Consider the following 21927-nt stretch of genomic DNA (forward strand, 5'->3'; position numbering starts at 1 on the left):
GACCCAGGATCGTTTGCTTTTCGGGTCACAGCCAAGTCAGCGAAATGTTGTGCGTACTGCATCACTGCATCCGCGAACTCTTCACGGGTAGCACAGGCCCTTCCCACGCGAAGAGCCTTGTCGATGTTGTATGCTGTAGTTTGTATGCAGCTGTTACACGAGCATGCATCGGCTTGCAAAGTAGAAGTAAGAATACCCCGGTGTGACGTTCTATGCCGGTTGGAATACCGTTTCCGCGCGAGACCTGTTGTGCTGTTAGCATGCCATAATTCCTCGAACGGAGGCTTCTTCATCTGTCAGGTCATCATTAAATTACGCACAAATACATTGTCCAGTGGCAGTCAACATCGCTGTACTGATGCGGTGTCCATGATACCGCTCGATTGGAAAGAGCGAGCCAAAAGAGTTCACGCCGTTGTCTGGGTGATATGGAACGCCCACTCAACGATCGTGCCAGTCACTCGTGTTCAGATGTGCTCATGGCTTGGGGTTCCAAATTTGTAGCAGCCAGTGTGTTTCGACGATGTGGGGGTACAACGGGGAAGCGGCTAGTGATAGCGCAGCGAGCGGGGCAAGAAGCATGCTTACAGCGGATACGGAGAATTTGAGATTATGTGGACGACGGTTCAACATGGTCTTCGCCGCAGTATGACTGCACTGGATAGGGAAGTTGACTCCCGCATCCGCGTGCAGTTACCGTAAACCACAGCGTGCAGCAACAAGCCAAATCCAGTTATCTGTATTGGCTGGCGGGCGATTTCTGTGTATGAAGATCCGTCCTACCAAGACGAGACCTGCAGGAAGCTGTAGCAGGACTAATTGTTCGATTCGAGTACTGACTGTTAGTCGGTGAAGTCGATACAGCCAGGGTGTGCTGAATCGTTCACGGTTCGCTTCACATATTCCAACCAACTGGTAATTTGACTGAGAGAGTAAGTGGACGTTCGCAAGCGCTGATATCTCAAGATGTATCCTGCATGTCAAGGCAGGTCCGGATTGGCTTGGGAGACGTTTCCAGTAGTGGAGACGACCGTGCATGGAGCTGCAGTTGACCTTTGCTGGACCTCCGTCAGGACGGTACATGTTGTTTTCTCTCGAACATATCTCGAGCAGAATATCGGGGTTGGAAGCATGCGATATCCTTGAGAGAAAGGATTGATATAGACTAGCCTTCGCTCCTAGCTTGGACCAGATTGCGGCAAACTAGCGGGAGATTTTGTCAATGCTGATGGCGAATGTTGAGGTAGTCTTTTACCGGGTTCTAGGACCAAGTTCCGGGCTCGTGGAACAGATGCATGAACAGGGTCTATTTCAGATGCAGTTTACATCTATGCGGCCCAGGATAGTTATACAAACTGACTCCGGCTCACGTAGCTACAGCACCACACCCATACCTCTTTGTTACGTATGAGAAGTGTGCATGCTTCTTCCACGCTAATGCAATGTAACAAAGAACTTGTGACGACGAAACTGTATGTGCGCGCCGAGCGGAAAACTTGGACAAGGTCTCCAGTGTGGCGAGCAATCTATCGGCTTGAGAGGGCTTGCGCTTCTTGTGTGTGACTTCACCGCGACAAGGTATTGTTCTAGTTCATGAGATTACTCAAAGGAAATGGCGGCTAAGGGTCCGTGGGGAAAAGCGTATGGCGAACGCGGTGGTGACGTGGGGTGGTGGCGTATAAAGGTTCGTGACATTCTCCTTGGAAGTGCAACCCCCAGATTTCCCCAGATTTTCTCCACGGTCTTCTGGAATTTCGTACACCAAAAGCTTATTCAAGATCCAGCTGGAATCTGTGTCCGCAATCGCCGATCTCGAGTACGAGACAGACACGCACACGTGCTTTGGATGTAAGTTCGCCAGGTTCCACCACGGCCAGCAAGCTGACAATCGCCGTAGTTCCCGAACACAGGATCGGACGGAAAGTCATACCATCTACGCCTCTGATATGTGCTTTTACGAGAAGATCAAGTTTCCTTGTGGCCATGCGGAGCATCGGCTCATGCAGCACTGTCACTTCGCACGCAACGATCCCGGTCACCAATGTTTTGGGGCTTGGAACATTAGAAGAACGTGGGATCAGCAAGAAACGAACTGCACCAACTGTGTCCGACAGAGTCAATACAATTCATCGGTGCATACGACCCCATCAGCGTATACCTTTGCCGGCGAAAGATGACTGGTCCACTGGATGCAATTCAGGCCAGAGCTTTCTCTTGTAGAGTAATGGTCTTCTCTCAGCCGGGGGAAGTAAGTGCAATAGCCAAAACCTGTATAAACCTGAAGGAGATGTAGAGAAAGAGGCTATCGTTGGTTTCGTCGAGGTTTCGTGTATGTTTGTACGCCTGGGCGGTTGTTCAATTGCTTTTACGGCGAACCCTAACGCTTGTAATGTCCTGAGTTGACAGTTCGGGCGCCATCTTCTGTGGGTACGATCTTCACTGTACACTATTAGTATTGTCCCTACATATCACCAAATATATGGTAACAGGCATATGGCCTCGTATGAACGGCAAGTGTCTCCAATGGGCAGTTGCGACATGGTGCTCGATACTACTGACGGCTCTACCGAGAGGCGCAATGATGGCGGTATCGAAACCTGCGAACATCAACTTCACCTATGTGGTGCCTGATCACGACACGCGTGGCGTCAAAGATTGGTTGGTCGTGGCGTGTGCAATGAGGGAGTTCGTGACGACCTCGGGAAATGACATGAGGCTCGTGCGACTAACCTAGCGCGGCATGGGCGTGGAGCCCCACCTGCCACCAGAGACAGGCCAGCATCGTGACTTCCCATCCGACATTCTGCATCATTTACACCGACATTTAGACCTCCACCATGTCAGACTCTACAGAGCAGCCGAAGAAGGAGAAGTTTGCGCCAAAGCAACCCGTCGCACTGAACCCCCCGAAGGATGATGTCATTGAACGCGATTACCTTGCAAAGTGTGATGGTACGGCTTCACAACGACTGGCTGGCGTTTCAGTGGCCAGGCACTGACCATCAGCAGGCACAAACGAGGGTTTACCCACTCTTGTCGCAATCAAGGTAACTATAGCTGCTTTTCTTCAACGGTGTCCTCGTGCAAGCGCAGAAGAAGTTGACCATCATCAGGGTGACGTGTTCGACGTGAGTGGCAAGGAGACGTACGCACCTGGGAAGGGCTATCACGGTTTGTCGCCTGAGATGCAGCATCAAGTCGTACCATAAACGACTAACCTATCGTCCTAGTGTTTGCGGGGAAAGAGCCCAACCGTGCCCTTGGCCTGTCTTCTCTCAAGCCTGAAGACTGCATATCGGACTACTCCGGACTTTCCGATAAGGAAAAACAGGTTCTTAATGATTGGCATACATTCTTTAGCAAGCGTTACAACATAGTCGGACGGTTACCTTCTGATGGCGCCAATCTCTAGGCGGTCCATGTCTCCAATCGTCGACTAGCACACGCCCTATTATCGGCCCGTGTAATGTAGCAGTTCAAAGCAACCAGGTTCTACTGAGTCAACTGAAAGGCGCTTTGAGTGTCACATGCACTGCACTGAAAATGTGGAGAAGCGATTCGATGAGACCACAAAGCTTGGAAGCAAACCGAATCCATCACATTCAGTCTGTGTCCGAGGAAGTGTACTATTTATGGTCGTACGATGATATCAAATCATTCTCAAGTTCTGAGATGGTAGACACCGTATCGAGCACGGTGAAGTACGATGGCTGATAGTGTGCCTGCTAAGCTGCCCAGATACCCAACAAAACGACACAGCCAGAGATCGTTCTGCCTATGAACCCACCTGACTTCTACCCGTGTCACAACCCCCATTGAGTTATCACGGCATCATCGCTAAGATGGCGACCTCACCATCAAAGCAATTAGAGAATGAACGACCTCTGCAGCGGCCAATACGGTGGTTTCACCCGGGTTATCGTAAATGGGAGCCACTTCCACTGCGGCGAGTACATTCAGTCAGCTTCTAGTGCTCTTACTAATAAGTCAACGGGGCTCGGGAAATGCGTACCAACATCTGCCCCAACGACGTCTAGTCCTTCGAGACCATCTAGGATGGATAAAAGCTCTCGTGTGCTCCATCCACCGACTTCGGCAGTTCCCGTAGCTATTTGCATGTGTCAGTCACAATGTTGCAGAGTATTTCAAGAGTGGACGTTAACGATGCTGGGTCTGAGATGATCGTCCTTGTTATGTTTTGTTTGACGACTTACCAGGTGCGAATGCCGGATCGAGTACGTCTATGTCGACACTGATGTAGACCTTCGTTCCAGCGACGCGAGATTTGAGCTTGTCGATAATTCCAGCTATACCCAATCGATCGATTGCCCGGGCCTTGACCATCTCAAAACCACATCGAAGGTCGTTGCGCACATCACCTTTCGGCCGTACTACAGGAGCTCGGATGCCCGCGTGTATACTAGTATTCCGGATCAAGCCCTCCTCATGAGCAATGTGCAAGAATGTTCCATGGTTGACACCACTGTCGTACTGTATCAGCGATATGCAGGGAACGTTCTGATATTCGGACTCACGCATAATGGGAGATACCTCCGCCTTTACTATGTCAGTTTCTGATCAGATCGGTGAGCACTTCGGCTTACCTAGTACTTCTGGGTCCCAGGTGTCTACGCAGCCGTCAGCGAAGCTCAACAAAACGAGCCGCGAGCCTACCGATGTGACTGTCGAAGTGTATTACGCTCACCGGCCCCCAGTGATGATGAGTCGATCGAAGGGCCGATAAGGTTGTGGTATGATCACCACCTAGCGTCACAATCTTTGGTGTCGTGCGCTCGCTCGAGTTGGTCGCTCTTGAGGACACCATCTTGGCGATGGTCGTCAGACATTTGAACCAGTCATTTCGTGCGTTCACCAACCTTGTGCGCCTTATCAAGCTGCTTCAAGGCCGCAGTGTTATCCTTCCAGGTGCGTTATTTATAGTCTTCCTTGGTCGTTCCTTCAGTGTCTTACCAAAAAGGTTAAAGGAGCGTCGCCACAGTCGATAACTTTTGCCCAATTCGCGAAGACGTTCTCGCCTGAGCCCCGTCAGTCACTAGGTTACGAAGTCGCTTCGTCACAATGATTAGTGTCTCTCGATGCAATGTTGGCTTCATGCAGGAGCGAACGGAGCAGCATCTTCAAGACAACAAGAACTGCAACCAAGATTAGGGTACACAGGACAAATTCTAGCGCACGAATGGACGCCTCGAGAACACAACTTGCCAAGATGACGTGGTGTAACAAGTGCCGCTCGTTGTTGCTTTGTTTTGAACAACGCTCTAAGTCCGTGCTTGCGGGATGAACGCCCATACGCGCACCCTCATGATAATACGACATACCTGTATATATTGACCAAGCAGCGTCTGGCGATATCCGACTTGAGCCCTGCCGGATGCCACTCGGGCCGAAGCGCGCTCCAGGCCGTGCCGTAACGCCCTGCCCGTTGTTAACCTTGGCTGTTGCGATGTGCCCGACTCCGATGCGGTGTCTCGCGCACACAATGTACATGACCTACAGTGTCAAACGGCGCACCAAGAATTGCGATGTCGAAGGGCTCCACATCCTGGCCTTCTGCTGCTAAACAGTGCACATACGGCAAATTGGCGTATGTCATCAGCCCTGCAAACTTTGCTTGGGTGATGTCCCTTTCAAGGTTGCCATGAGCAATAATCTGCTGCGACGGATAGCCAGAAATTGGTGGAAAGGTAACATCGCGAGCGCTTGCGAAGAGCCTGAGGGAAGATGCTAGTAACAACAACGATTTAGGTGCCATCGTGAACAAGAGAGATTGAATTACAAGCAAAAGGTGAGCAAAGCTACCTCAATTAACAATATACCTAAGTAACGTGCTTATCTCCATTGCAAGCCGGTGGTGATGCCCGCGACCAGTTGCATTAAGCCCTAAATGGCAGGTACAGCCGATCGTGCCCCGCGATCCGCCTGCAACGGCTGTCAGTTTGTTACCACTTCCAGAACACGCCGACGGCGCGTATAACCTCGCACACCAGACTCTGCTTATCTTCGGAAGTCATTCGAAGACCTCCCGTCTGTCTTCATCCTCGGGTCCGTCTCTAGGACAATAGGCATGATGTCATGCAAGCACTGCCTCCAGCTCATCCTCTGAGGGTCGCCCTCCATCTGTGCGTTCGTGGTCCGGTATCTCTTCCAGGCGCTATTGTTACTGCGCCTTCACTACCAGGTCCTTCTCGACTATTTCTTCTCACAGGGTGACACGTATTCCAATGCATTCTCCTTGAACAGCTTTAGATCCCAGCTGTTCTGCGGTGAACCTTATGGGCGCAAGGATGTCGTCTGCGCCTAATTCAAACTTGGATTATTGCAAAGCACCAATGATGTGGACACTCGTGCTCTTCGCTGACTTCGTTGGCATTAGCTCCGCTGTGTGCTGAGTCTGGCGTCCATGGATGACATGTCAAGACAGCGCCTAGCTCATCATAGCGGTAACTTCACACTCATACAACAGTTCCTTCTTCGCCAGACTTGCAACACCGACAACCGTATCAGGTGGTCTATGCCCATCCGCCTCATTGTCCATAAATTCGATCCAGATATCTCCCCAGCCACGATCTACTACATCCTTTCGATCCTGCTCCGGGTTGCCGGTCTCCTTGACGATATAATGTCGAACATGCACCTGATTACATCAAAGTTAGTGGCATGGCCAACACTGCCTTGAAAGTGCTCAATCAAGATTCATAGCGTACAATGTCTCGTGGTGTGGCTCCAGCCGCCGCCAAGCACTTGTGAATGCTATCATAAGCCCCCTTTGCCTGCTCTTTAATGTCGGATGGGATGGTATGATCTTTTTGAAGGCCCGTTTGACCAGCAAGAGTGATCAATTTGGATGACGGCACTATTGGAGTGATGCAGACTTGGTTGTATGTCGGTGGAGGTTCCGGTACGTTTTCCGGGTTGAACGCATGGGGCTTGTTAGATGACATGACTGAAATCAAGACAATCGAAGCAGTGTCACTTGTTGGTGTTTCCTATATGTTCTTTGCTCGAGTATCACGATAGCATCTCGGCGTGAGGGGCATTTTTGCGTGCACTTGCCGCGCCTAGTAGTCAAACATGTGGGCCTCACTGGCGTTGAAGCATGGGCCTTGATGACATCACGGACTTTCGTCACGCGAATCCAATTTCACCACGCAAACAGGACGCGACAAACCTCACACCACTGCAAACAGCCCGGCTGGCTGATTAAACATTACCACATCATTGGGCCAAAGTGGATTACTTCATTCACGGATAAAATTCCACCTGCAACCGGGCGAATGAGATGCAGGCCAACACGCGCCTGCCTCCGTTCGAATGCGGGGAAAGCTCCAGCAGCGAGAGCGTTAAAGCCGTCTGCTCGTGACAGTTCGCGCAACCTCAGCTCACACCCCTTTGTTTGACAGACACTGCTCGTATAATGGCGTCTGGCTGGTTCAGCTCATCGTCGAGCGACCCAACGCGTCCTCCGGACGTTCGCGTCCAAGTTGCTGAACAGAAACCTCACGACTTCTACCTGCAGCCCGGCTCGGGAAGCAGCCCAAGACCCGCCACCAACCGCTCAGCGGGCTCAGTACCTGCGGCTTATGTGGATACGACTCATTCCAAGGTCCATGTCCACAATGCTTCACTTTTCGATGTAGGCATCCTGAAAGACACGCTTGTCCCATCACTCACCCTGCATTCTGGCTTGGCCATCATTGCGTACGGAGCTGCGCGATACACAAACCGCGTCGAAGCCAAGGACTGGCTTTGGCCCAGTGGTCAGGTCGTGAACGCCTGGTGGTCTGCCGTTGGACGCCGTCTTGCTCAAGGCTACACCGTCTCGCAAGCGTTCAGTCGTCTATCATGGCACGAGCGTGTTATCCTTACGGGCGTTACATTATGGGGAGGACGTCTCTTTTACCGCATCGTTAATCGTTCCATCCAACGAGGCGAGGACGACCCACGATATGCCGAAGTCAAGAAGGAGGAGGGCTTCTGGAACAGCGCGTTGTTCAAAGTCTTCATACCCGAGGCCTTCTTCCAGATGCTCATCAGTCTGCCGTTTACCGCACCATTCCGACACGAGGGTGCTGTCATGACAGGCTATCACCCCTTTGTTCAGATGTTTGCTGTCGGCTTGTTCTCTTCAGGATTGGCGATGGAGACACTTGCAGACTACCAGCTAGATCAGTTCAAGGCCGAAGGCAATAAGGGCATCATGCGCGAAGGAGTATGGAGCATTGTCCGCAACCCCAAGTATGTACCCCTGTTCCAGAGTCCATGCCATTCGCTAATGTCGTATAGCTACCTCGGTGACGCCCTCGTACACATCTCCTTCATCGTCATGCTTTACGGCTCAGACATGCTTGCCCCTATCGAACTCCTAGGCCCCGCCGCGAATTACGCCTTCCTCCGCTTCTTTGGCGGCGACGCCGAGAAAGAGAAACACCAAGAACGCCGATACTCCGCATCTCACCCCGAGAAGTTCCGCGAATTGGAGAAGTTCCGAGCGGATAAGAATGCTTTCTGGCCGAGCGTAGATGAGCTAAGCAACAAATGGTTGTGGACTGTTTTGGGTGTTGGAGGCTTGGGTATCGCAGTCGAGCAAACGCTTCGGGCGCTGCACTAGGTCTTGCCGTCTAAGGTTAATGAGGCTTGCCCACAAAGCTGTCTATGCGGTAGGCGCTCAGTGTTCTCGATTAAGTTTGTACGATATAATTAGTTTAGATAGTCAATTTCTTTACTGACATTTCAACTTGGCAGTCCCTACGCACGTTAGCATCAATTGTCTGTCACAAACATTGTGATGTTTTCCCAACAAATCTGTCGTTCCGTAACAGATGCGTCAACAAGCCCAGGGTTTGCACATCACAACGAATGTCCGGTTTACCAAACGACACGAGTACATTGACAAACCTGACCATAGACTTGGTTGTATAACTGCCATTTTGTGGCTTCTTGTTATAACACCAGTGGTCAATGTCCTACCGTCACCGTTTGAGCTTTGCTACACATCGAACGTAAGCGATGAACGACAGAGATCTCATAGGCGTCATCTTCGTAGCTGTGTTCGTCCCCCTGATCATAGCCATTGCCGCTCTATGTATTCGTTGCCACTGTCACATTCAACGTGGTAGAAAGCATCCAAGGCGAACGCGATCATGTACAGTGGATACGGACTGGACTGATTATACATCCCCGCCATTCGAGCCAGCATATTACAATCCACGTTTCAAGCAACCTTTCAAGACCCGGTCCAAGAGATATGCGTCATACAGATACAACTTCGGCCTTCCTCGATACGCTCCAAGAGTACACGCTGCCAATACAAGATAGGTACCTTCTAGAAGACGAACAAGAGAACAGCATCTGCTGAATGAGATGTACGATGGCTTGGATATCACGCCAGAGATGATCAGACCGCAGGAAACGGAGATGGTGGAGCAGGCGCGAAGGCCAAGCAGGCCGAGGAGATCTTTCACTTTCTAGTGTGGGTTGCGTGGAATTATGTTCCAGGCTTGCGACACACTGCATCGAACGGATGAAGTACCAAACGCTCACAGAGGATGTGTTTTCAGATGCAATGGTAACGGGTTATGGCCTATCAAGGCCGTTCGAACTCTTGATGCGTTGTCAGTAAGCGCTCATTGCAATCAATGTAACCATTGCTTGTCTAATATGTCCGTATTGATGGTGAACAAGTCCGATTCTACTGCACTTGCTTAACGCTCTTCCATTTGGCTCGCAGATTCTCCAGTACCAGGGTGCAAGTAATCAATGCAGTCATGAGCGAAAGAGACAAAGCAGGTATCATCCTCATCGCCGTGTTTATCCCATGCATTATCATTGGAATCATGATGTGCTACTGCTGTCACCGTGGATCTCGATCGTCTCGACCACCGCCACGTTCTTATAACCATACTTGGCATCGACAGGGCGGTGGAGATCACCTTTTACCATTCTATCCACAGCCAATGATACCATGGCAAATGCCGATACCTGCTTACACTACTCCCACTCGTCCACCGCCGCCGACTTTCCAGCCGAGCGTTCCACGACAGTCTCAGCAGCAGCAGGATGCGGAAGCTACGCCGTCGACTTGGCCTTTTGCGCCTTTCCCGCCTACACCGGTGATGAGGCCACTGAACCCTGCCGCGATTCCCCTACCAGATTCTCCGCCTATAACCAGGTTGACTTGAACCGCGCGAGAGCAGTTCAACTCCTTGGTCTGAATTCACTCGAACAGCGAAATAATTCAATAGGCGCTTTGCGCCTTTATATGATGGTGGTCAAATATAGGAAATGGTCGTCTTGAAGTGGATAATCTCCTAGATTCTGGGTGAAATTATAAAGTAGATGACAATCGTAGGTGCGCTACCCATCTACAACATGAAAGTAAACTTCTTCCTTTCTCTTCTCATGCTCCCACCCTCATCCAGCGGCACACCAGCATATTCTGCACTGCGACCATTGTTGAGTTTGCGATTCTCTCTTATCAGAACCCATCTCAATATCGCAGCGAGAATACCAACAAGAAGCATGAATCCTGCACATATACTCATGCCCTTGACGTAATAAGGGCCGTCGTCATCTGGGAAGATGCTCGTGCCGACTAATGGGCCCATCTGGCCAATGACGTTGAGAAGAGCCATACCGGTGCCCTTCTTACTATCGCTTTCTTGGTTGTTAAGTGTCCATGTGATGATGATGGTGATAGCGCTGAAGAAGCCGGCGGCGGCGGGATAGAGCGCGATGTAGCGGATCATGGTATTGTCAGATTGTAGGTATCCAGAGATGGCAATGGTACCGTACCCGATCGTTGCCAGAACAGAGTGGAGCATGATGAAAGTCGAGCGTGATTGTAATCGATCGGAGTAATATGCAGTCGTGAGGACGACAACGAAAGCAAAGAGGTATGGTGGAGCTGAAAGTCCTTGAGCCGTGATGGACTCCCAGCCCATATCTCGGATTACGGTCGGCAGGAATACGGGCATGGAACTGAAGGCCACGTTACAGGAGAAGAACATGAGTGCTGTCAGGTAAGACTTCGGATCCTTTAGGGTCTGTAGTACTTCGTGGACATCCACACGTCCTCTTCTTCGTCCACCCTGGTACTTCTCTTCTTGGTCTTCATCTTCGCTCTCCTTTTCTGACCTCAGCCTCATTACTGCAACCTCGCGCTGTCGGGGACTTAGCCACTTTGCCAGTCCTGGTCCATCTGGTACAAAGTCCCATGCCCAGACGGCAATCAATACGGAAGGGAACCCTTCCAGAAGAAAGAGTAGTCTCCAAGGACTAAGCGGGCCATGTTCGCCGACTTTGGTAATAACGTAGGCCAGCGCTCCGGCAAACGATGCTGAAAGGGGGCTGGCGCTGATGAAGAGTCCGGTTCGAAAGGCGAGCTCGGATCGGCGGAAGAAGAAGGATAGGTAGAATGGTACGCCAGGTCCGAACGCTGCTTCGCTGATGCCGAGAAGTGCTCGCAGCACAAGAAGGAATCCGAAGGATGTCGCTACTGCCTGGAGTGACGCAACTATGCCCCAAGAAAGGATGCATAGAGATATATAGATATGCGGCGGCACGATTCGATACCTATCGAAATTAGCTATGCGGCCTTTGTAACTGAAGACTACCTACAGTAGTGTCATCCATTCGAAAAGAATGTATGTGATATAGAACGCCCACAGTAACCACTCATACTGCGTGGAGCTGAGCTTCAGGTCATCTGCCAGACCAGCTATGCGCGCATTGCCAATATCTGCCAAATTCATCAGCAAGTGTCGCAGAGCCTACCAGACCTGCTTTACGCACATCTGACGTACATGTCTCCCCAACGAGTCTTCTAGGTGTAGAAAGTACTCACTCGACCGATCCAAGAAGCTCAGCATGTACAACAAGGCCATGAACGCGACTAGCCGCCGATCAAGCTTCTTGAGCACTGTGCGATCCTCATCTGGTGTATACAACTCATAGCTCTGCACAGAGTCCAAAGAGGCGCGCCGTATACTAGGAAGGAAGCTCTCGTCTTCTTCTCCCAGCCCCTCTTTCGATGCGGGTTCATCTCGTGGAGTAATCGTGCGAAGTTCGAAAGAGTTCGGCTCGTGTATCATGGACAGGCCATCGGAGGAATGTGAGGAGCGTGGAGAGGGCGTGAACTTGGGAGAGCTTTCGTCGGCGCTGTTGGATGCTGGTGCATGCTGAGTGCGGCGGGAGGAGGATGGCATGCTTAGGTTCGTCTGTCGGGAATGAGCCGCATTGGGGACTAAGAGATTACATCGAGAATAGGAGTAAGTAGTCAAGGCACGAGCTCGTCACCGCTGACAAGTCGCGTAGTTCAAAGTGTCAAAGCTGTCTCGCTCGTGAGATGACGCGTAGAAGCCCGTGCGCTGCATACCCCACAATCCAGGATACCGGGTACTGCTTTGCCGTCACGTCCTTCTGCCTTCATTTAATCACTTTGCAAAGTAAACTCGACATTTTGAAGACGAATTTTCAACTTTTCTTTGGTTACTTTTATTGGCAGCCGTGATCTGAAACCTTTCCGCACTACCGACATCCCAGAATTGATCTCAGAGTACATAATGGTTGCAGAACCACTCATTCCAGGTGACTCAAATCGGTCTCGTTATGGATAACGATGCGTCCGTCCGGCAATTTCTTTACTTTGTAGTATCCCAGCTTTACCGCCTCAATGGTGTCGATCCCCTCAATCTTCATGCCCAGCGCACGCAAAGGCGATCTCAGAGACGGGCCCCCATACCGGCGCCACTCGTTCACCTCCTTAGGAATGCCTGCCTCAGGAAGGTCATCCCAGTGATACATCTCTTTTGCGACTTCGATGCATGCGTGTCTTTTGTCTGCATTCCACCATGCAGGAAGGATCCCCACAGTCTTCTCGCTGTTGGCGATATGCTTAAGTAGTCCTTCGAAGAGGTAGCCGGTGTTGTACTTGACGGTGGCGTCCATATACGAGTCGCGTGGGTCTATCATAGTCCCGAGGCTGCAACGTTTTGTCTCATCCCAAGCGCGGAAGCTCTCGATGAGGAGTTTGTAGGCTGTCGGCTCGTCTTTGTTCAGTAGAATCTTGTCAGAAGCGGAAGCTTTCTGCTCGTGAATTGTCATAGGCTCATCTTGTTTGATAAGACCGGGCATAACCCCATCATATGAATCCGCGGACGTAATACTGAGGTGAGTGTTGTGCGGGTAGATGCGTGCAGGCATACGTTGTTCAGGCCAGTTCTCATCCTTGTGGTTACGAGGTTTGTTGCACCGGTGCTTGTGGACATCTTTCCAATGCGCCTTCTGGCAAGATAGAGAGCAGTAACGGAGCACCTTGCAGCCGCCGCAGCGCTTGAGAGGATTGGCGGGTTCTTCGATAACATTGCAGTTCGAGCATCGGAAAGGACCTGCTGAAGGTCAGTAAAGTGACATGAGCAGGAAAGAGAGCGACTCACCTTGGATTGCCATGCTGTTGCGTCGTGACTGGGTCTTTCTGTCTGAATGGGTCGTGCGAGCAGAGATGGGGAGTGAGGGAGCCTTGGTCGAGGGCGAAGACGGAGGAGGTGAGAGCATGTCTCTACCCGTAAGCTAATACAAATCGAGCAGATAACGTCTCGATGTAGCAAACACGCCTGCCGGTGACACAATCTCTGCCTCTTCACTGATAGAATGCTTAGGTGGCCCACTATAACAGTGAGGCTAGGACGGGAAGGCGCGCCCTGACTTTTCGTTGCATGTGGTACAAATCGGCAAGGTCAGGATGAGACAAGCGTTACAAGGAACATACAATTGATACCGTTCGTAGCTTGCGCCGATGGAAATTCGACCTTGACCTGTCCTATGACAAGTAGCTCACACCTTGCGGGGGATGCAGCGGTCTGTGCCCAACCAACTACCATTGTGAGTGAGTTAGGGAGTCACCAGATAACTGCAAGCGAGACAAAATTATAGTGGTCGCGAAAGAAGTGCATTTACCGATAGACACGGGTGTCGGTACTGGCCGGTCGGTCCATATCTGTCTATTTGGGCAATTGCCAGTCCTTGTAGCTCCACTTCTCCGACACGTGGTACTTCTTCTGCTTGGCGTATGGGATCTGTCTTCTGGCTTCGACCTTGCCCTGAAGCATGAAAGTCCTGAAGCGGTCCTTGAGCAGATTGCCTTCTGGCTTCAGAAGACGCAGAGAGTCGCGGAGCTCGTCTGGTAGAACGACTTCGAGCGGGGCCTCTGGTAGACTGTGGTCGATTAGTAGATGTTCGTTGTGTGAAACGTGGATAGGTACTTACGGTGCCTTGCCGAACTGCTTCTTCCTCAGCTCCAATTCTTCGCCATCGTCCTCCTCATCTGCGAGCTCTGCATTCCTCTGTTCAAGAGCTTGTTTCACAGCGGCTCTCGCCTTCTCCTTCTCTTCTACGCTCTTGGCTAATCTTTTGATCTCCTGGACCTGTTGTTCCTTGGCCTTCATCTTGGCTTCGTGGACCGCCTTTCTTTGCGCGTCCTTTCTCCTCTTGATCTTGTTCCGTTGTGACAGCGACTTCCTCTCCGGCCTCTTCTTCTTGGCTTCCTTATCCTCATTGTCACTGAAACCTTCCCATTCGCTCTCCCACACGCTCTCCTCGCCTGAGTCAGAATCTGTCTCAGCAGCAGCTCTCTCCATAAGCTCGGCCTCTTCGCGGGCCTCTTGCAGGCGCTTCTTCTCAACCTCGACAATCTTGTCGGATTCGCGCATGAGCTCGTTTTGCCAGTCTTCCAGCAAGGGGTTGTACGACTTTCCACCGGTAGGTTTGCGGACTGAGGGAATGGCCTTGCCGGTCTTTGCCTGCGAGATGGGTGCGTGCTTCAGGGTTTTCGGCTCGACCTTGGGCTTCTTCTTCTCAAGGTATGAGAAACGAGGATCCTCCTTGACCTCTTGCACTGCCCATGGGTCGTAAGCGGCGTCGCCAGTCTGTACGACGTCCTTCTTGGTCTGCTCGCCTCCGTATGCAATCGCCCTCAGCCTGTCGTATTCTTTGCCTGATACCTTTGCCTTCTTCCTCTTGCCATCGTCGGTGATTTCCGAGAGTCGCTTCCGGGTGGATACGGCGGGAACGGCAGAGCGCTTAGCGAGGATCTCGTCGACCTTGAGAGGCTTGTGTCGTTTCGCGACCTCTTTTTGGATCTCAGCCGATCCAAGGACATCGACGGCGAAAAGTTCGTCTGCGGTCTTCTCAGAGATGACACCACTGTAGAGGCGTTAGTGTATGCATCGACTGTGTGTTGTAATTGGAACATACCCTTGAATGATCTGGTCGCGCACATCTTCTAGGCCGGATTGAATCTCCGTGACATCGACATTCTTGCGCCAAGCCTTCTTGCCTTTGCGACTCGACTGTTTGTATTGCGCTGGCGCTGCTTCGGTGTCCGCCATGTTGTCTTACGGTTGCCGTGCTCGAAGTAGTTGTGGGGTTGTTCGTTGTCGCAAAAAGTTCGACCCAAAATTCCGACCAGCAAAGCGGCGCACGGGCTGGACCCACCGGGACCCCTGCCGCACTCGGTAGTCGGTGTTGGCCGCCAGGGTGCCAGGCCTCCAGATTCGACCGACACTCCTATTCAGACACGACACCCCACCAAGACACACGGCCGGGATATTGCTTCTGGTCCTCTGCGATAACACATTTCGAGACTTCCGATATTCTCAAAATCTACAACCTCCAGTCACAATGGCGCAGTCGGGCTACTCAAACCCGCTCAAGAAGTTCAAGTGAGCTGTCCTCCGCGGCGGAGACCAACTTCGTATACTAACCGGCTGCAGGCTCGTATTCCTGGGCGAACAAAGTGGTATGCATACTATCGCAGATATAGCGGTTTGCGACACACGTGCTAATCTACCTTCGCAGTGGGAAAGACGTCTCTAATTACCCGCTTCATGTACGACTCGTTCGACAACACGTACCAAGCCACCATCGGCATCGACTTTCTAAGCAAGGTATGCTCGCTGCAAAGCCGCCATAGATATGACAATCTAGTGCAACATCTAATCTTCGCCGCAGACCATGTACCTCGAAGATCGGACTGTCCGTCTGCAGCTCTGGGATACCGCCGGCCAGGAACGATTCCGCTCCCTGATTCCCTCCTACATCCGCGATTCTAGCGTAGCCGTGGTTGTATACGACATCACAAACAAGAAGACGTTTGAAAACACAAGAAAATGGGTAGACGATGTCAGAGGCGAGCGCGGCAACGATGTCATTATTGTGCTCGTGGGCAACAAGACCGACTTGAACGACAAGCGCGAGGTCACAACGGCGCAGGGTGAAGAAGAAGCCAAGAAGAACAACTTGATGTTCATCGAGACGAGCGCGAAGGTCGGACACAACGTAAAGGCGCTGTTCAAGAGAATTGCGCAGGCGTTACCGGGCATGGAGGGCGAAGGCCAACAAGGGCAGAGTCAGAGTACGTCTCAACGTACATATTGTTGCGGTGAACGCCATGCTAATCCAAGATGCAGTGATCGACGTGAACATCAACCCCAGCCAGCCACCGCAAGAAAACTCGTGCTCATGTTAAACAAGACATAGCCGTTTGGCAATCAACTTCGGTTCATTCGCTTAAGGGCGTACTGTAATTATTTGGGATGATGTTTTGCAAGTCTGAGAAAGTCATTGTCAGCAAGGCGTTCGGGCATGGGCCGCATGCATCTTAACGTCGGAAACGTAATCTGTAGTATACCAGTGCGTACCATGCGTACCACTGCATGACGTCAATGGAGAGATGCCGAGTGCTGTTTGGATTGTATGCATTGGAAGCCCGCATCTATCCCAACGCCGCCCCAGCCAGATGAATCATGCTCAACCAGAACGCCGGCCGTAGAATTGACCGACTGCGCCGATGCTGATCCATATACAAGAATATTACAGGGGCCGTTATCAGGTGGAGCGGGGTCCAAGAATGCTTGCTGAATTTATCGAAGTACTATCGTCGCAGTGTTTTACTCGAGGTCGCCTGCCGAGCCAGCCTCAGACGGCGTCTTGCTGCCGCCGACGGGGATTGACGTGTCAACTGCGATCATCTCGGCGAGAATGTCGAGGACGGGCTGTCGGGTGTTAGCGGGCCGTCGCCAGTTCATGGCGAAGAGCAGCAACGTACCTTGGGAACAGTCTTGTCGTAGATGTTGATCAATTCCCGCGGGTTGGGGTAGACCTTCAATGCGCGGTAGAAGCATAGCGCCGCCTCGACGTTGTCCGCACCTGGCAAACAATTAGCACCACGTCCCACCAAGAGGGCCAAACATAATCATACCCTTCTGCACCATTCCTTCTCCCTGCGCAACCTCTTGCATAAAGTACGCCTCGACCTCCTCGGGGTCCTTGGGGAAGCCCTCCTCGTTTGCCCGCTCTACCGCCTCTCGGATCGCCTTCTTCTGCTCGGCGCCCTGTGCCTCGGCCTCCTCCTTGGCCGCCCGCTCTGTTCGCTTCGACTCCTTCTTCAGCTGCTTGCGGAAGCCGGGGTCATTTCGTCGCTTGTAGTCGAAGTAGGCGGCGTATGCGAGAAGGCCTGTGACGATGGTGCCGGCGCTAATGGCCGCAATGGTCGATGGTTTTAACGACGAGTTGGACATGATGGTGGTGCGATTCGTGGGAGTGAAAAGCGCAATCAGGCGGGGAAGGAGCAGCTGGAGCCCTTTGAATTGGCGGCAGGTGATGGCGGTGATGTGGTGTGGTGTTTAACTTTTTCTCAGTGTTCAGGGAAGGCACGATTCACCAAAGTGGGCCCGAGCTCACACTCGAGACCGCGGCTCCACGCATGACGGGGCTCTACGAGTACCTGTCAACATCCACGGACGCGCACTCATGGCGCAGCTCCCCTCGCTACCACTGACCACAACTCCACTCCCGGCCCACTCGACGCAGGAATTGGACGAGTGTTAGAGGTAAATGACCTGGAAGCCTACATTGCGTTGGGGTTGGCTAGCTTTCGTTCTCATGCTGATGTAGGCTCTAGGGCACCTGTTCCGTTTCATCCTTGTATAAAGTGCTGCGCTCCTACACCACAATATTCGGTGGATCTTGCAGGCAAGATGTCAGAGAAACAGAAGGGCATCTCCCTCCGCAAGAAGCGGGGGGACAAGAGCAAGAAGAACGCGCCGCCGCCCACCATCAGCGCGCCGCGACAGATTAGTGCGCCCATGCCCGCAGGCGTCGCTGCTGCTGCTGCCGCTTCACTCCCAAGCTCCGGGCGCCCTTCGAACGAATCCAGCCGGTCGAGGACCAGACAGGATGGCCCCCCATCACAGCCAAGACCGCAGCGGCCAGATAAGACGGCGGATCTCGTCAAGAGGAGGTACTCCCAGAAGATCACGACGCTCCCTAGCGACTTCGGAAATGGGGAGCCTATGCCGCAGATGCCACAAATGCCTGTTCAGTACAGAGAGAAGAGTCAGACGAGAGAGGGACGGCCGCCCGGAAGCTCCAATGGACGGGTCCTGCAAGTCGACCCGCGCGCATTGCGGGACCCCAACCTGGAAGTAGAGCGATGTAAGGCTAACATATGGTGATGTGATTGCCTGCATGCTGACTCGCACAGATGTATCAACTATCCTCGCAGACGCCTCTGAAGCAGACATCAGCCGCTACCAGGACGAGCTGCGCAAGACGAAGCATCGTACATCGCTCGACCTCCAGCACAACGTATACCAAAACCGCACACAGTTTATCAAGATCAGTAAAGAAGCAGAGAAGCTCAAGGGCGAAATGCGGACGCTTCGTCAGTTGATGTCTGACCTGACAACTACCTTGGAGCAGACAGCATCAGCTACGGGTGCCGCCAATGACACCGCGAGCTCGCGAAGAGCTAACCGAAGTTCGATCGGAGATCTCAATCAACTGCGCGCAGGCCAGCTACAGCAGCTTTACAGGGACGTTGAAGGCTCGCAAAAGTATCTACCCCCAATACCCGGACGATATATCGTGTGGAAGTCAACGAGATGGTTCGAACTGGACTCTGCAACCCTCAAGGCAAGGCGAAGAGTGAGACTACTGCTACTAAATGATCATCTCCTTATCGCATCAGAAAAAAAGGCACGTAACGATGTTCCTGGACAGCGTGATGGCAACAGGGCGAATATGGAGTTTACTGCCCAGAGATGTTTTCCCCTACAGGATACCCAAGTGATTAGGACGCCAGAAGAACGCATCATTATACGCGCTGGATCTGAGTCTTTCACATACGACACCAAGAAGGAAGACAGTGGTGATAAATCCGCTTTCGTGGCTACTTTCCGCAAGACGAAGGATGACCTGCGCAAGAGCCAAGAAGCGGATGTACAAGAGAAAGACCGAACGCAAGACTCCTATAGCCACCTTCTTTCGCGCGACCCTGCCTTCATGAACAGGACAGAGTTATTGGACAATCTCTCAGACGGCATCAACAACGAACAAGTCAGTACTTTTGTTGACATTGACGGACAACAGCGCAATATCCGGTGGGTAGAAAGTCAACTAGACGATTTGGACATTGAGATCGCGCTCCAACATTTCCAGGAGGCAGTCCTGAAAGTGGACCGGCTCAAGGCACTTGCAAAGAACATTAGAAGCAATGAGATGGCCAAGACAATCGTCACCTACAAGGTCAATGAGCGCGCTGCGAAGCTTGCGAACGTTTTGGTCAAGCACATGGTAGAGCACAACAACTGGTTCACCTCTGTCAGGCAACACGTGAGTTGGGTAGTCCAACTAGGCTTCGAAGACCGCGCACGAGAAGCCTATCTGGAAGCTCGCGGTAACCTGATCAGAACTCGCACGCGGTATGTCTCCACTCCACCAAAGTCCAAATCATCCACTGACCCTTTCAGGCAATGCATATTCGAAGGCAATCTCCCAGACTATATCTTCCAGATCTCCTACATCTATTTCACCATCATCAAGAACACCGTCGACATGTATCAGAAGTGCTTCCCACAACAGCTCATGTCCGCGTGCGTCAAGTGGTCAAAAGAGCACATCGACCAATTCAACATACTATTAAAAAGGCAGCTAAGTAGCGTGGATGAAGGCGGCAATGTGTGGAACGAGTGCTTGAGATTGGCACATGAACATGCTGAGATGCTGAGGGAGGTTGGACTGGATTTCACTGAGTTGGTTGGGAATGGAATCAGTGAACAGGACGGCGAAGAAGCCCAGCCTGTAGGTTTAGGAGTGTCTTAAGCATTGGGGTTGCGTTCAACAATGGAACACCACGCCTCGCAAACAGCAAACATTTTCAACATGACCGTTGGCGTTTAGCGTCCATCGTCGCAGCAGCATGTGCTTTTCTTTGTCAACCCCCGCCGCTACTACCTCATCCATAGCCGCCTACCACTCTCACCAAGACTCTCTCAGACTCTTCCTCACTACTAATCTCTCTACTTTGGCTTGGAAAACGGCGCTAAGTGTGTTAGCGTGTCGCCTGTTGTCGTTGCCTTGTGAGATCTCGCCTTCACCAAGGGAATGTGGGTCTATAGCTGACTTCAATTGTCAGTTGTCTCTCTCACTCCTACATTCAACAATTTCGCGTGAGATTAGGACAACGACACTCCAACTCATACCAAATCTGCCAACAGTTTCCCCGCATCAAGATTCTGTTCGACTACCACCTCCAAGATGCCTACCGAAGCAGAGAATATCAATTATCTATACTTGGTCCTAACCAACGATGGCAGCCCTGTCGTAAGTCTCATCGTCTCCCTTTTTGGTTTGCATCTTAATCCAAGTCCCGTATACTGACTCATTGTAGATTGATTGGGAAGCCGTCTCCGCCGCGCTCGACCTCAACAAAAGCGCCGTGACAAAGCGATGGTCGCGTCTTAAGCAGTCCATGGACAGGAACGAGGTTCCCGGAGGTACAACGTACCAGTTCCTCTGGCTTTGTGTCAAGCACCATAAGCGAACTCAGGTGAGCACCAATTCACGTCCAGCCACATAGTTCGAGAAACCAGCAGCCACTAACAATAGTGTCTTAGCCCCCAAACTGGAGTGAAATCGCAGCCAAGGCCAATACTACTTCTGGAGCGGCGTCTAAGCGCTATTCTCGCATGAAGAAGGTATTCGAGGACAACGAAACCGCTCCCGATGCAGGCACTCCTCGCTCGCCCGTCAAGAACACACCCACCAAGGCCAAGGGTACTCCGAAGTCGGCCGCCAGGAAGCCTCGCAAGGCCACCACTTCCTCTGGCGACGATCAGGACGACGTTCAAACTACCCCGGCCAGTAAGCGCAAGCGTGCATCGCCGAAGAAGAAAGTCGCCGCCACCGATGAGGAAGCCAAGGTCAAGCCTGAGCCAGACAACGAGGGCGAAGATGAGGACGATGAGCTCCTAGATACCAAGCCCAAGCGCGCCAAGGTCGGCAAGAACAAGATCAAGGTCATCCCCAAGCCTAAGTCCAAGGATATCGTCAAGAAGGAAGAGACCACCGACGACGGCGAGGACTCTTTCGTCGACGCCCAGGAATCGCTTGACCACCAGGGAGATGCTCAGGATGTCCACCACGACAGCTACGCCGTTCAAGATCGTAAGTCATCCTACTCTCCAACTCCCCAACATCCCCACCAGCATACTGAACATTCACTAGTGGAGTCAGCTGACTCGCTTGGTTGCAGCGATGAATTCATCTGAGCTGCATACGCCAGCTGATGTGAGCTGTGTCGATGGTTGCGCGCAATGTACTTGCCATGCCAACGAAATCGCTAGCGTACTTATGAGCAGGGACTCGGGAATGGCTCAGTCACAGCGCGTAGAGCTTGAAGAGATGGTCGGTAATATGGACTGAGTGTTTTCTTTATCTTCATGAGGAGTTTAGTGGACTTCTGCAGCATGCATTGCATGGAATTTGGCGTCGGGCGGAATACGGTGCACAACGATGGCGTCAACTGAGTTTCAGGGGGAAAGGCTTCCAATCTTTGTATTCGATGTGAAA

The 21927-nt window shown here is 52.0% G+C and overlaps 10 protein-coding genes across 10 annotated transcripts; 4 read left to right on the forward strand and 6 right to left on the reverse strand.

Moving 5' to 3' along the window:
* Positions 1-2837: 2837 nt before the first annotated feature.
* J4E88_009673 (uncharacterized protein) lies at positions 2838-3412 on the forward strand (the record flags this gene model as incomplete). The annotated part of the gene is made up of 4 exons (XM_049403272.1): positions 2838-2952; positions 3010-3047; positions 3114-3171; positions 3231-3412. 4 exons carry the CDS (start codon positions 2838-2840, stop codon positions 3410-3412), a joined length of 393 nt encoding a protein of 130 aa, XP_049251046.1.
* Positions 3413-4033: 621 nt separating this feature from the next.
* On the reverse strand, positions 4034-4539 carry J4E88_009674 (uncharacterized protein; the record flags this gene model as incomplete). Its single annotated transcript, XM_049403273.1, has 2 exons — positions 4034-4051; positions 4240-4539. The coding sequence occupies 2 exons, from the start codon at positions 4537-4539 to the stop codon at positions 4034-4036; spliced, it is 318 nt and encodes a 105-aa protein (XP_049251047.1).
* Positions 4540-6445: 1906 nt separating this feature from the next.
* J4E88_009675 (uncharacterized protein) lies at positions 6446-6962 on the reverse strand (the record flags this gene model as incomplete). Its single annotated transcript, XM_049403274.1, has 2 exons — positions 6446-6655; positions 6726-6962. 2 exons carry the CDS (start codon positions 6960-6962, stop codon positions 6446-6448), a joined length of 447 nt encoding a protein of 148 aa, XP_049251048.1.
* A 473-nt stretch (positions 6963-7435) lies between these two features.
* J4E88_009676 (uncharacterized protein) lies at positions 7436-8629 on the forward strand (the record flags this gene model as incomplete). The annotated part of the gene is made up of 2 exons (XM_049403275.1): positions 7436-8256; positions 8305-8629. 2 exons carry the CDS (start codon positions 7436-7438, stop codon positions 8627-8629), a joined length of 1146 nt encoding a protein of 381 aa, XP_049251049.1.
* Positions 8630-10382: 1753 nt separating this feature from the next.
* On the reverse strand, positions 10383-12224 carry J4E88_009677 (uncharacterized protein; the record flags this gene model as incomplete). Its single annotated transcript, XM_049403276.1, has 3 exons — positions 10383-11592; positions 11638-11758; positions 11864-12224. 3 exons carry the CDS (start codon positions 12222-12224, stop codon positions 10383-10385), a joined length of 1692 nt encoding a protein of 563 aa, XP_049251050.1.
* A 373-nt stretch (positions 12225-12597) lies between these two features.
* Positions 12598-13467, reverse strand: J4E88_009678 (uncharacterized protein; the record flags this gene model as incomplete). Its single annotated transcript, XM_049403277.1, has 2 exons — positions 12598-13406; positions 13455-13467. 2 exons carry the CDS (start codon positions 13465-13467, stop codon positions 12598-12600), a joined length of 822 nt encoding a protein of 273 aa, XP_049251051.1.
* A 551-nt stretch (positions 13468-14018) lies between these two features.
* Positions 14019-15404, reverse strand: J4E88_009679 (uncharacterized protein; the record flags this gene model as incomplete). Its single annotated transcript, XM_049403278.1, has 3 exons — positions 14019-14232; positions 14284-15219; positions 15271-15404. 3 exons carry the CDS (start codon positions 15402-15404, stop codon positions 14019-14021), a joined length of 1284 nt encoding a protein of 427 aa, XP_049251052.1.
* A 292-nt stretch (positions 15405-15696) lies between these two features.
* RAB6B (Ras- protein Rab-6B) lies at positions 15697-16543 on the forward strand (the record flags this gene model as incomplete). The annotated part of the gene is made up of 5 exons (XM_049403279.1): positions 15697-15737; positions 15789-15814; positions 15874-15962; positions 16027-16429; positions 16485-16543. 5 exons carry the CDS (start codon positions 15697-15699, stop codon positions 16541-16543), a joined length of 618 nt encoding a protein of 205 aa, XP_049251053.1.
* Positions 16544-16964: 421 nt separating this feature from the next.
* J4E88_009681 (uncharacterized protein) lies at positions 16965-17594 on the reverse strand (the record flags this gene model as incomplete). Its single annotated transcript, XM_049403280.1, has 3 exons — positions 16965-17069; positions 17123-17223; positions 17276-17594. 3 exons carry the CDS (start codon positions 17592-17594, stop codon positions 16965-16967), a joined length of 525 nt encoding a protein of 174 aa, XP_049251054.1.
* Positions 17595-18053: 459 nt separating this feature from the next.
* Positions 18054-21780, forward strand: J4E88_009682 (uncharacterized protein; the record flags this gene model as incomplete). The annotated part of the gene is made up of 7 exons (XM_049403281.1): positions 18054-18510; positions 18560-19778; positions 19827-20157; positions 20536-20679; positions 20747-20905; positions 20973-21522; positions 21749-21780. 7 exons carry the CDS (start codon positions 18054-18056, stop codon positions 21778-21780), a joined length of 2892 nt encoding a protein of 963 aa, XP_049251055.1.
* Between the last annotated feature and the right edge of the window lie 147 nt (positions 21781-21927).

This window comes from Alternaria novae-zelandiae (genome assembly GCF_023758075.1).
Source record: "Alternaria novae-zelandiae strain BMP 2774 chromosome Unknown scaffold_25, whole genome shotgun sequence".
Classification (NCBI taxonomy): domain Eukaryota; kingdom Fungi; phylum Ascomycota; class Dothideomycetes; order Pleosporales; family Pleosporaceae; genus Alternaria; species Alternaria novae-zelandiae.